This window comes from Phragmites australis, chromosome 12 (assembly GCF_958298935.1).
Source record: "Phragmites australis chromosome 12, lpPhrAust1.1, whole genome shotgun sequence".
In the NCBI taxonomy this organism is placed as follows: Eukaryota; Viridiplantae; Streptophyta; class Magnoliopsida; order Poales; family Poaceae; genus Phragmites; species Phragmites australis.
Window position 1 is genome coordinate 9,262,290 of NC_084932.1, and position 12,602 is coordinate 9,274,891.

At 46.4% G+C, this 12,602-nt stretch overlaps 1 protein-coding gene across 1 annotated transcript; it reads right to left on the minus strand.

Annotated features, from left to right (window-relative positions):
- Nucleotides 1-3,952: 3,952 nt before the first annotated feature.
- On the minus strand, nt 3,953-11,759 carry LOC133886990 (uncharacterized). The gene is made up of 4 exons (XM_062326901.1): nt 11,388-11,759; nt 9,603-10,738; nt 4,877-5,781; nt 3,953-4,544 (listed from the first exon to the last, which is right to left on the minus strand). The coding sequence occupies exons 1-4, from the start codon at nt 11,633-11,635 to the stop codon at nt 4,044-4,046; spliced, it is 2,790 nt and encodes a 929-aa protein (XP_062182885.1). The 5' UTR covers nt 11,636-11,759; the 3' UTR covers nt 3,953-4,043.
- Nucleotides 11,760-12,602: the final 843 nt, after the last annotated feature.

A 12,602-nucleotide genomic window follows, 5' to 3' on the forward strand; every position in this document is an offset into this window, starting at 1 on the left:
TCGACTAAGAATGCCATCATGATATAAAAAAAGAGTTTCATGAACAAGTCACATACTTGGCAATCAATGTAAATGATAGTTATTCTTGTAATAACACATTATTCGGTAGTATATGAACATAGACGTGATGATTGTCTTTAGGGCATATCACCTTCAAGAGATTACGCCTGTCGAGATCATCGATATTTTCGATGACGAAGAGGAGATCGACTAGGATCTCCTGGGGAGGGAGAGTGATGAGGAGAAGCAGTCATCGGTGGAGAATTCGACGGCCTTGGAGATGAAGGAGGAGGCCAAGAAGAAGGGGAAGGAGGCCACGTTGGTGGTTTCTTCAACTTCTTCCCTGTCTTCCAACAGCTCAGGGGCTGGCTATTGCATCAGCTTCTGCAGCGGTAGGTCCCAGATGAGGCACATACGCTGCTTCATGCGTGGCCCTTGCCGGGACCCGTAGGAGGTGAAGGCCCCTTCAGGGGAGTTCTTGGTGAAGTCTCGAGACATTCCTGTCTCACAGTTGATTATGGCTTTGTTGCAGGCTATAATTGTCTTTTGCCACCTTGTACTCTTTCTCCCCCTAGTTTGCTCTTTCAGAGTCTGTCTCCTCCATAGCAACCTTTGTACTGTTTTCGCTTTGTACACGCCCTCCGGATGCACAAGTTGTTAATAATATAACTTGAACCTTTGGAGATGATTCTATTCCTTCTTGGGCCGAAGTGTAAGCGGATCCTCCGAACAGGTGACCGCATGTCTGTGTGCCTTCGTGCCTTTGTACCACGCCTCTCCAGCCCTTTCGTAGGCGATGGTTGGTTTTGGCAACCGAAGTACTGAGCCCTCGCATAGGTCTTAGCCTGAATTCGACTGAGGTAGGTGCCAATGCAATATGGAGGGTTCGGACCTCGTCGTTGTGGCTGGTCATACTGACTTCATTCCTTCCTGGGGAGAGGTGGCCTTAGGAATCTAGTAGCAGTGGACATGTAGAGTAACCAAGGAGGGCCGGACGAAGTAATGGCGACCTCGTTGTTCCTGGTCATGGCTAAGTTCCAGTGCAACATACTCCTCCTGTCCGACGTCGGTAGGGACTTCTTCCAAATTTGTTCTAGATTTCTTATTCAAAGCAGTCCATCTGGAACTTTGGGGATAAGCTCTGGAGGTGGTCCTCGATCCTTCGGGTCCTTAGCTACTGCCCGGCTCTGGAGGTATCTCGTCCAGAGCCTGGCGATGGTGTGTTGAGGGTGAGGCCGATGCTAGGCTAGAAGGAAGGTTTGCGACCCCCTTGACCTTTAGCCGCTGCCTGGCTCCGAAGGCACTCTGTCCAGAGCCTAGTGAGGGTGTGTCGAGGGCGAGGCCGATGCTAGGCCAGAAGGGAGGTCCGTGATGCCCTTGACCTTTAGCCGCTACCTGGCTCTGGAGGCACTCTGTCCGGAGCCTGGCGGCAGTTTTGTTGGAGGCAAGGCTGATGCTAGGCTGGAAGGGAGGTCCGTGACCCCCTTGACCTTTAGCTACTGCCTGGCTCCGGAGGCACTCCGTTTGGAGCCTGGCGGCGGTTTTGTTAGAGGCGAGGCTGATGCTAGGCTAGAAGGGAGGTCTGCAACCCCCTCAGACCCTAAGCCACTTCCTGACTCCGGAGGCACTCCGTCCGAAGCCTGGCGGCAGTTTTGTCAGAGGCGAGGCTGATGCTAGGCCCGAAGGGAGGTCCACGACCCCCTTGACCTTTAGCCACTGCCTGGCTCTAGAGGCACTCCGTTCAGAGCCTGGCGGCGATTTTGTCGGAGGCGAGGCCAATGCTAGGCCGGAAAAGAGGTCTGCGACCTCCTCAAACCTTTACCAATGCTGGCTACTAAGGCACTCCTTCCGGAGCCTGGCGGTGGTGTGTCGAGGGAGAGGTTGATGCTAGGCCGGAAGGGAGGTCGGCGACCCCCTTGACATATCAATGAAGGGGACGCCATGATCGAACTAAGGAGAATCGCTCCCTTACATATCAATGAAGAACTAGCTGGGTAAACCCCAGCTTTTATATCCTGGCCAGTCGTTAGCATATTCCTAGTGATCAAAACGGAACCATCACGGGTGTCGTTTCACGGCCTTCCCAATTACTACTCTGGGGGTCTGTGGCCACATCCCGGTCAATCCGCACACACATGGTGACATCCTGCGGCAATACCTTGGTTTTTTGCACACACATCTCGTCGCATTTATTGCTCGAGCCACTTTCAACATGTGCAAGGGCAGTTGGCGCAAGATCCCAGGAGAACTAACACATTACCCTGTTAGACGCACCACCGTAGCCTCACGTCATCAAGTGCTTGCACTAGAAAAAGGAGAATATCTCACCTCCACACGCAATCTCCCATGTGACAGTTCAAGTGGCAAAAAGACTCACCATCATAAGAGCATGCTCGAACCGCAATGTCGACTCATCAAACCTCGATGGCCTTCAGCTCCGACGTCGACTATGCCTCCGGTGACCATCGCTAGGCTCCGAACACAGTCGCGGGGCTCCGGATGGTCTCACCTTCATCGAGCCTCGCTGTGGCTACCCAGAGAAGGGGTTGTGGAGCGCCTCCCTCGGCTTCCCCGTCGATTCCTCCCACGAAAATCGCCACTGGACCCCATGCACATAGTCCCCGTCGAGTTTTGCCGCCCCTATACTATGCTGCTAGCTTTGTTGTAGGGCTCCAGACCATGTCGACTCATCAAACCTTGACGGTCTTTGGCTCCGACATCGACTACACCTCCGGCGATCACAGCTGGGCACAAAACGCAGTCGCGGGGCTTCGGTTGGTCTCACCTCTGTCAAGCCTTGTTGCGGCCACCCGGAGAACGGGTCGTGGAGCGCCTGCCTCGGCTTCCCCGTTGATTCCTCCCTCAAAAATCGTTGTCGGACCCCATGCACACAGTCCCCATCGAGCTTCGTCGCCCCTCGGCTTTGCTACTAGCCTCGCCGTGGGGCTCCGAACCACATCATCTTCATCAAGCCTCATCGTCGTTACTTGCGCCCACCATTGAGAGGTTCAGTAAGGACAAGAGGATGTTTGGGATATCCTAACTCTGTGGCGGGGCTAGAGCTGGTTCCCTTTGCATTCCCTCACTCCTAAGGACTTCGGGGCTAGCAGATGAGGGGTTGTTGTTGGGGGAATGCCCCAACCCGCAGACACTGTTAAGGAATCGCCATCAAGGCCCCCTCCGGAGCCTTTAACTCTCCCCAGGCCACGGTCACTCAGAGACAGGGGAGGCAGCTGGCCTCCACAAGGAAGATCAACAATAGGGGAACCACTAGCCACTCCAGCCTGACAAGAAGTGACCGACAGTTAATGCCGATGCAAGTAGCACCCACCCTGACATCCCAACTCAAGTGGTGGCCGCCTTGACGCATGGGACAGTGCGGTGCCGCAATTGACAACTGGCTTGGCAATGCGCGCTTAGGGCCGCTTGCACCACTGTATCTGCCATGGTAGATAATATTTTCAGAGTAAGGTTAAAATTATTTTTCCTAAGTCCAAGCCATGTGATTCGGCCGGCCCTAGGTCACTGCTGCATGGTGATAGCTTGTATCACTTATAAGGGCATACTTACACCCTGAATGACACTATAAATATAGACCTATAGCCATCAAGCTAGAGGGGGGGGGGGGAGAGAGATCTTGTTACGATCAACACATTAGGTATTCCTTTTCTCTCCGCTTCTTCTATAAGCTTGAGACACTCCTGAAAATGAGCTCTCGCCACACCTTATTCGTGGAAGATATTTTTTTTCACCAATATTTATTCTAAGAGCTAACACTCACGTACACCCTTCGTTCTTGTAACTAGTGGTTGGCAAGACTAGAAATATATGAATAGAAAACAAGAAATACATGTACAAGCAGCAGATTCAGTTATCAAACAGAGAGGTTTATTCAGTTTCAACACCATCAATGAGCCAATGCCATTCAAAGCAAGCCTACCATATTTCAGTCTATTACATTTGCTGATCACAAAGAAAACTATATGGTCGATCTGCCTCGCTCCAGCACACCACTACAATATGACCATAGCCTGCATGTACCATCAGTAATCAATAGATATGCACAGTGCCAGTGATGATGAATCATTCACGGTCACCTGGTTGAATGCTTCCGGAGATGGAGTTGCAAAGCCAATCAGCCCTTTTGCTCTGGCCACTAGGTCATGCAGAGGTAAGCCGCTCTCTGCAACCACTCCCACATCGCCGAAGAAGATCCTATACTTCTCCAGTCTGGTTGGGGTCCTCTCAACCTTTGACAGTGCTTCCATCATGCCTTGTTCTCTGAAGATGGTTGCGTAGCGAGGACATGATTCCACAATGAATATTGCCATCTCAACAATAACCCTTCTCATCCTTGGGTATTCGGAACTCGGTTTCTTATTGGAGTTGAGTGCCCTCACCAGCTTTTGAACAAGTCCTGTAACATTGGTTTGCGAATCTAGCACGTGGATACAGTGTTCAGGGATGACATTATAAATCTGTGAAGCGAGGCCAATAAGGGCCTCCAGTTGCTTGCCCTTGGCATGCATAATTTTCTCCAACACCTGCAGCATTAATAATGTCAGGTAACCTATAGTTGCTCCTGATTAGTTCTTTTAAAACAACAAAACATAACATATATGCATGGCCAGCAGTCGTTTATACTACTTTTGTAAGCCACGCACTGACACAAGTCTCTATTATTTTTCCTTCAAATTAAAGTAAGATACACATAAGTTGTAACCTAAAAGGAAATAAATGGAAGTATGCATGTAAAAGAAGACTATGTCATCTAACTAAAAATTCAAGTTGTGTACATAACTGCAAGAATAGCTAAAACAAACATTGAAAGAATGCTAACAACAGTTTCCTTATGCAGTTAATTTAGCAGACTCACCACTTGCAAGGCAAACGATAGGTGCTCGCTTGATCCTTGATGGCGCAGCTTGTCTCTGGAATGTGCACAGAGATTCTGCAGCAGACTTGCTGCGATATATGTGTATTCATCATTCAGAAGCATGTTCTTGAGACGCCAAATAAGCTCATACCCTGTTTCCTCCAAGATAGCCAAGCAGTTGCTAGTATTCTCCATTGACAGATTTGACAGTGCTTCCGCTGCCACCATCTGCAGAGAGTGTTCATCTGTACCAAGAAATGCATGCACCAACTTAGGGATAATCACTTGGAAGCTCCCAATCTCCTGACTTATTTCCTCATCAACAGCAAGCTTGGAAAGAATAACCATTGTCGGCTTCCATTGTTCTGAGCGGCCGCTGCTGTCCTCCAAGATCTCTGCGAGATTACTCAATAGGAGGGGTTGCCCTGAGATTTTTTGCCGGAGTACCGTACCAGTTTCCCCTTCGGTGCTTGCAAGCTTTGCAACCAACTTCAATGATGACGTCATAATCAGTTTCTGTTGTGCCTTGCTGGTATTTGTTGTGTCTGTGGCATAGCTCATGAATCCTATGACCTTCGGGATGAGACCTACTGCTCTGCTGATTTCAGCACAGTTATCAAGATTGCGAGCAAGACTTTCAAGGATTAGCATCCCCAGCACAGGGAACAAATCCTCATCATTATGGGACTCCTTTCCTTCCTGTAGACCAGGCAACATACTATTGTTTATCTCTTCATTGATATCCTCTGTCTGGTCTGGACTGTCTTCTTTCACGAATTGATTTTTAGCATCAACGTCATCAAGAAGAGAGGATACCATCTGGATTGTGCCAGGGATCCCAACAATCCGGAGATCTACAGCTAGCACAGCAACGACCTTCGCAGCGTATAGCCTAATACTGATACCTGTTGTCCAATTAGGGGATTTTTCTTTTAATATGAATCTGGTTTGAGGAAAATTTGAATAAAAGAAAAATTGGAAAAGGAAAAAGGAGTAGTGGGCCAACTCTTCAAGGCCTCGTGATCTAGACCTCGCACCACACTCCTATCCGGCCACCCTAACAGACACCCAATGGCCTAGGCCAGCGCACAATCGAGTGGGTACGGCCCATGGATCAAATGTATGTTTTTTCTTTTTATTTCTTTTTCTATTCTTTCGTGCCACTTATATTTTTTACTTTGTATTATTATATGTATTCAACATTTTGAAAGATTTAATTCGATAATTTGAAATACCTAGTTCAACATTTTAGAAAAAAAACTAATTCAACATTTTGTGTGAAAATTCAAATAGTATATTCAAAATGTTGAATGGTTACATTCAAAATGTTGATTACTTTGAAGATTTTTAAATAAAATATATTCATATTGGACCTTATTTGTTGCATTAGTTCTAAGCAACACTATAATTCAAACTGTTTTATAAACGGATGCACAATTCCAAAGAAAAACATTTAAAGGTTTGAAGTTCAAGCCAAACTCTCTCAGCCACCCATCCGGATCTCATCACAGACATCTAATCTTCCCCTGTATGAATCTCAAACACTTTCTAATGTCGAGTACTAAAAAATGAGCAACCGATATATAAGAAATCCATCATAGCCCCGGCTCCTACCTTCCCCATCTACAAGGGGGAAGAGATTGAGTGAGCGATGGTGGCAGTGAACGAGTCCACCCTACGTGCGCTCGTTCATGGGCGACACGGGAGAATGTTGCTCCGTACGCCATGGTCCTCCTGCGTACAAAAATCCCATGTGCTCCCCACCTCTCTCTTCTCCTCCAACCCACTCTATCCTCTTCGACTCTGGTTATGTCCAGCGGCGATGCTGCTGCTCCCGCTCCCTCATGTCCCTGTCTTGATGCTCGTTGACACACGTGTAGGTTTCCTTGTGTGTGTGCCTGGCTCCACGGTGCTCATGGCCATGGGCGATGGAGGGACACAGTGGTTCCCCAGCTGCAGCAACCAACTTTGGCTCCCTCCCCATGATCTTGCCGTTGGCACGTGCCTCTCTAGTGCGTTTGAGATTGTGGAGATCTACTCAAATTTGTTGGCCAGGCCTTGGACTACTTCTTCAGTGCCATCGCTGTCCTAATGCATCCGGTGTAGGTACTATCACAGAAATACTCATATGAGACTTCTTGTCTCATGATTTTTTTGCAACCATGTGACAAAAAATTGTTTCCCATGGTCCTAGTTGGAAACCATAAGAGACAGATCATATGCCTTGAAGACTCTAAAACCGTGAGAGTGAGATTTCTCATGGTTCCAGTTTGAAAATGTCCCAAATTATAGAATATTATAAAATTATGGGGAATTCTAGATACCAAGGTTGTCTTTTACGGTTCCTCCCACCTACTGGTGAGAGATATTAATGCGCTTCGTCTCCCACGCTAGGGGGCTTTAAATCAACCCATCAGAGCATCTCCTGCGGAGAAGCTATCACGCTTGCCATCGCCATCCGCCTCGCCATCTAAAAAAACAAGCATCCAACAGTCTCGCTAGTAGCCTCACCAACATATAGACTCGCCATCGCGGCCCCTGGATCGGCAAATGTAGCTGGTCGTAGCGCCTCACTATCCCAACCTCCAAGCGCCTCCACCTCTTTTCCACGCGCCCACCCTCCGTTTCAGCAACTAGAGGCATTTTGCTTTAAAACTCCATTCTTTCTCTCCACTTTCATAAATTCAAAAGGTGACTTTATGGAGCTCCTAAAATTACACCGATTTTTAAGCTAATAGAATAAATAACAAAGAACCTATTTTAACTGGATTCAACTCAAAATCTCTTAAGATATTAATTGAAGATTCCCTAAATTTGACTTTTTTAAAATTATTTGAATTTTTAGAGCATAATTTAATTCCAAAAATCAGAAAAAATTCATGATATTCATCTAAACTAATGTACTAATTTATAAATTATTGAAAACCCTAAGTTACATAGGGAATTTTAGTGTGTAGTGTGTGTTACGCATATACAAAGGAGAAATATAACTATTGTAAAAAAAGTTGTTGCAAAAAATTATTCACTGCCAAAAACTAGCCGTTTGAAAAACTAGCTGTTACGAATAAAATATAGGTAAATAGAATATGGAGAGCGAGATTTGGTTAGTCTGGTGAAGTGTACAAAAATATGAAGATGAAATCTTTTGAAATAGATAGCCAAAGAAAAATATATAAGGTGAAATTTGACTAATCTGCGGAAGATGCTCTCATCTGGCAAGCTCTCCACCTCAAAAAAACCAATCCATCTCCACTGCCCTCTCTCATTTGCCACCCCGCCACCACGTGCTCCTCCGCTGCTCTGATCATCGTTGCGCCTATAAAAAAAAAAAAAAGACCCCAATCGGGTGCTCGCTGCCACACCCGAACCCGTAAATTCCTTGGCCGTGCTCAGAGGAAGAGGAGGAGCCCATGGAATTCTCCTCGGAGGAGAACATGGAGGATTAGTGGGACTCAGTGAAGCATTTGAATGACAACAAGCTCTAATTTTTTGAGGGCACTCTGCCACCGCCGGGCTCGGACGAGGAAGAGGATAAGGAGGAGGAATAGAAGGAAAGAAACAGGAGGAGCAATGTCGATCCGGGGGAGCCCTCCGCTGATGAACCCCGGTGCCACGGAGGATATCGAGAACTTGATGCACCTTGAGGGCTCCAACAACGAGGGAGGCGAGATGGAGTACGGCGACGGCGTGAGCGAGGCCGTGGGTATGGTCGCGCTTGCAGTAGCTGTTCACGACAAGGGAATGGACGCGGTGGTTGGCATGGGTGTAGGTGAGGCCGTGGTCACCACCGAGGGCGCAGGAGTCACGCTTCTGGCTGGCATGATCACGAGCGCGGCCGAGTGCAGCGAGAATGGGTGCAGCCTTGGCGACTGGCGAGAGCATTGGGCGTGGGCATGTCAGGCATGGCGAGTGGAGGCGCAGGAACCGTGGGTGACACGACAGGTGGTGGCGCGGCGAGCACGAGTGGTGTAGCAGGTGAAGGCGCCGGCGGACTCATCCGATTCCGGTGGCTTCTATGTGATCAGCCACAATGCCAGCCTCAGTTGTGGGCCGAACAAAGATGTATGTTGTTTTAGGATTAATTAAGTGAAGGTGATGAGCTAATTTGGATTATAGGATTTTGTGTTAATCATGATTTAGTAGTATGGCTTTTGTGATTTGGATTGTAGGGTTTTTGTGTAAAATCCGGATCTTTTGTAGTGACTAATATTTCTTTTGCGTAAATATAAAAATATCTAATGTGGACAAATTTATCGCTAATTGAGCAAATATAAAAATATCCAAACTCCAACATAGACGTCTACTAATGAGTAATCTATTTTTATCTCTCCACATATCCTCTCTCCTCCACATTGAAAAATATCTAATGTGGACAAATTTGTCGCTAATTGAGGTGTGTTGTTGGAGATGCCCTTAGAAAATATTTTAGTGTTGGAAGGCCTTTAATTAGGTAACTGGCTCGAGAGCACTTTAAACTTCATTTTTACCATCTTGAGCTATGTTACTGGTATTATTCCATCTTGTGATGTTAATTGCCATGTTAAATTGTATTTCGGATATTGGTAGCTTTCTTTTATTTTTTGTTAATAAATGCTCTAGAAATGTTCATATCGGTTTACATGCTTTATGTAGCGGAATTAAATTACATGTCAGTCTGGTAAATTAAATCAAATAGGGAACTAAATGAATCAGAAAGCTGCTTAAAGCCAATTTATTCCAACAATACCTTGGTCTTCTGGAGCCGTCCAGCCCAGCGTGCCGATCAAAGAGGCTACCACCTTGGTGGAGATGGTGATCTTTGAGACGAGTCCTGTGTTGGAGGCACCCTGCAGATGTAGGAGGAGGGAGTGCAGAATCCGGACCGAGGCGAGCTTCTTGTCGCTTGAGTTGGAGTTGAGGGAGTTGAAGGAGAAGCTAACAAGGATCAGGTCCTCTTGGGCAAGCACGCCCTCTTCCATGCGCTTGTTGTAGGCATGCTCGTAGTATAGATTGATGGAGTCATATCCCTTGGTATATGCGAGGCCACAGCTCTTTGCCAGTGACGTCCGGACACGGTAGGAGAACAGTGTCTCAAGTATGCATGCCGCTAGATACAGTGCCCCTTGGCCAAGCACCATGGAATAGAAGATGGTCAGCGCTGGTGCAAGGTGTTCGTTACTGGTGTCGTGGTGGTTATCGTTGCTAGTAGCCAGGCGCATTGACGAGAGTACGATGCGTGCCAAGGCCACTGGAATCTGGATGTTGCCTAGAAGCAGCGTACCTAACAGTATGAGGATGCCCATAGCACCAAACTCGACCAGCACGGAAACTACTATCCACGCAGGGAGTATCAAAGCACCCAGTGTGCGGAGCCAAGGGGGAGGAGAAGAAACATGGATGTTTAACTTTTGCAGGCAGACCTTTATCGCCTGTTGTTCTTTTGAAACAAGGGCCCTTATTGCCTTTACTGCGCTGTACTGTAAGCATCCAACAAACAGAGGTGGGATAACCAGCACTGCCTGTCGCTTAGGAGTATGGGACCATAACATTGCACCACCGAGTGCTAGGACTGCAACTAAGGCACTAGACTGCAAAAACGCGTGATCTTTCACGTATGCGGCAATTGTGGGAACTTTTGCCATGCTCGCTAATGCTAGTAACGCGGTCAACAAAAGGCAGTGATATTGCAGTTGTAGGGGTGGACGTGGAAGGTAGCCATAGTGACGGAGGGTAAATTCCAGGGTACCATACAGGCATACCATCACAATCCCTACAGTCAAATAATATGGTATGCCGCGTGTAAGCTTCACCCGTTTCAATCTAATACTCCCCGTGGTTTTGAATAACAATTCATCATCAGATCTGCTTTCACGGCTGAACACCCTGCTTATGCATATATTATAACAAGAGAAATCCAGGTTAAAAGGATGAATGAGAGAGAGAAGCATAAACCTAAAAAAATACTCTGTGGAAAACTACTTAATTAATCTTAAAAATTGAAACGCCTCTTCAAAAGTCATGATCGAGTATCCAACATGGAGTAGTTTGTAATTACTATTTTTTGGTTGCAACAGGTCATTATACATCCTCTTGGTGACCTGACATAATTCAAGACCATGATGTATATTTTTATTTTAACTAGTTGAATACACGTGTGTTATAACGGAAATCAAAATTTACACATGATAATATTGTTGACTCCTTTAAAACTAACTATTATTGTCAAAATATCTTTCAAACTATAATATTATTTAACATGCTTAGGTTGGGCCAGTCGCGAGAGCAAGTAGGCTAGGAGTGAGGGTAGAACATGAGAGGGTAAAAGGCCGAACAAAGGTGGATGTGGGAACCACTATATATTTTTTAAGTAATAGAGATTAACATGTGAAGACGGACCAATACCTTACGTTAAAAATAAACTAGGTGAGAAATTACAATGTCAATTCCTATCGGTAGTTTTTAACACAGGACAATATAGGTACTTATAGAATCAGGTACATAGTTTTAGAGAACGAAGCGAAAGAAGAAGTACCTCAAAGCCTCGAGGAAGACGATCGCAGTTGCATACCAGAAATCCTGGCCTAGGTTCGTCGAGAACCCGCCGAGCACGACGACGGTCGCCCATGTGAAGGCCAGCGTGCCGAGGCCGTTGCCCAGCCTCTCCATGAGAGCAACGGCACCTACGAAGCAATTCAACTGCTTCTCAGCAGCCTCCCATGGAAAGCCCGGCTTCTTGTCTCTCACAGCTGACTGCACAGCTCCGGGCTGATCCGGTGCCATAGGAATGCTATGGTGACTTGGTTCGGACACGGCTGCTAGCAGCCTTCTAGTGAGTTTCAGGCTTTCAGCTGCCTGTACTGAAGGGCGACTTGCTTCCCACCCTTACGAAAGGAAGCTTACAAGACTATGGGTCTGCATGCAAGCAGCCACTCAACCATTGGAAGATTATATAAAGACAAAAGAGAACCGTGATATAAAACAAGGTCTCATCCTTGTATCTGATTTAGCGTACAACTTCATTTAAGAATATGTGCTTTTACTTTTCTCTTCAAGCATCAGGTAGCTTCCATCATCTATTGATGTTGCAGATGTCGTAATGCTCGGCTCTTCGACCAAAGGTAAAACTAAAAGCACTTTATGTGGCTTTTAAAATTATAGGAAGCATATATACATTTGTAACTTGAAAATCTCAACTTCTCGGCAGCCATCTTGGCCTTCTCAGCCACCAGGTGCTTCAGCGGTGGTTCGGCGAACGCTCCAGTAGATCAGGATTGAAGAAGATGATCAATGGAAGAAGGCATGTGTGCTTCACCTTGTAATTTTTCTGTTTCCACAGTTTTCTTTGTAATATTCGGGATGTATAATAGAGTTCACTTTTACTACAATCCGCTTCCAGCCCTAATATAGGAGAAAAAATATATAAAAACTTCAACTCAGACAGCGGCGTGCCGAACGGATTCATTTTTTCGTCCTGTGAACGGGTTAGCCGAATACGTGTTGGGGCTGCATTCCGATGTTAGAAAGCACGATGACATCCCTTAGAATTGTCCAGCTTCTGATTTCTGACATTGCCGGAGACCCTAAGGCTGTGTTTGGTTGCTCCAGGTTTGTAGAGTTGCATGGTATAAGCATGTTGAGGGAAAGTAGGTTGAGTGAAGTTATATGTGTTGAAAAGAAGAGTTTTTATTAGTTGTATCTGTCTAGACAGACTTAATTAATTTTCTATTTGGTTGATTAAATCTGATAC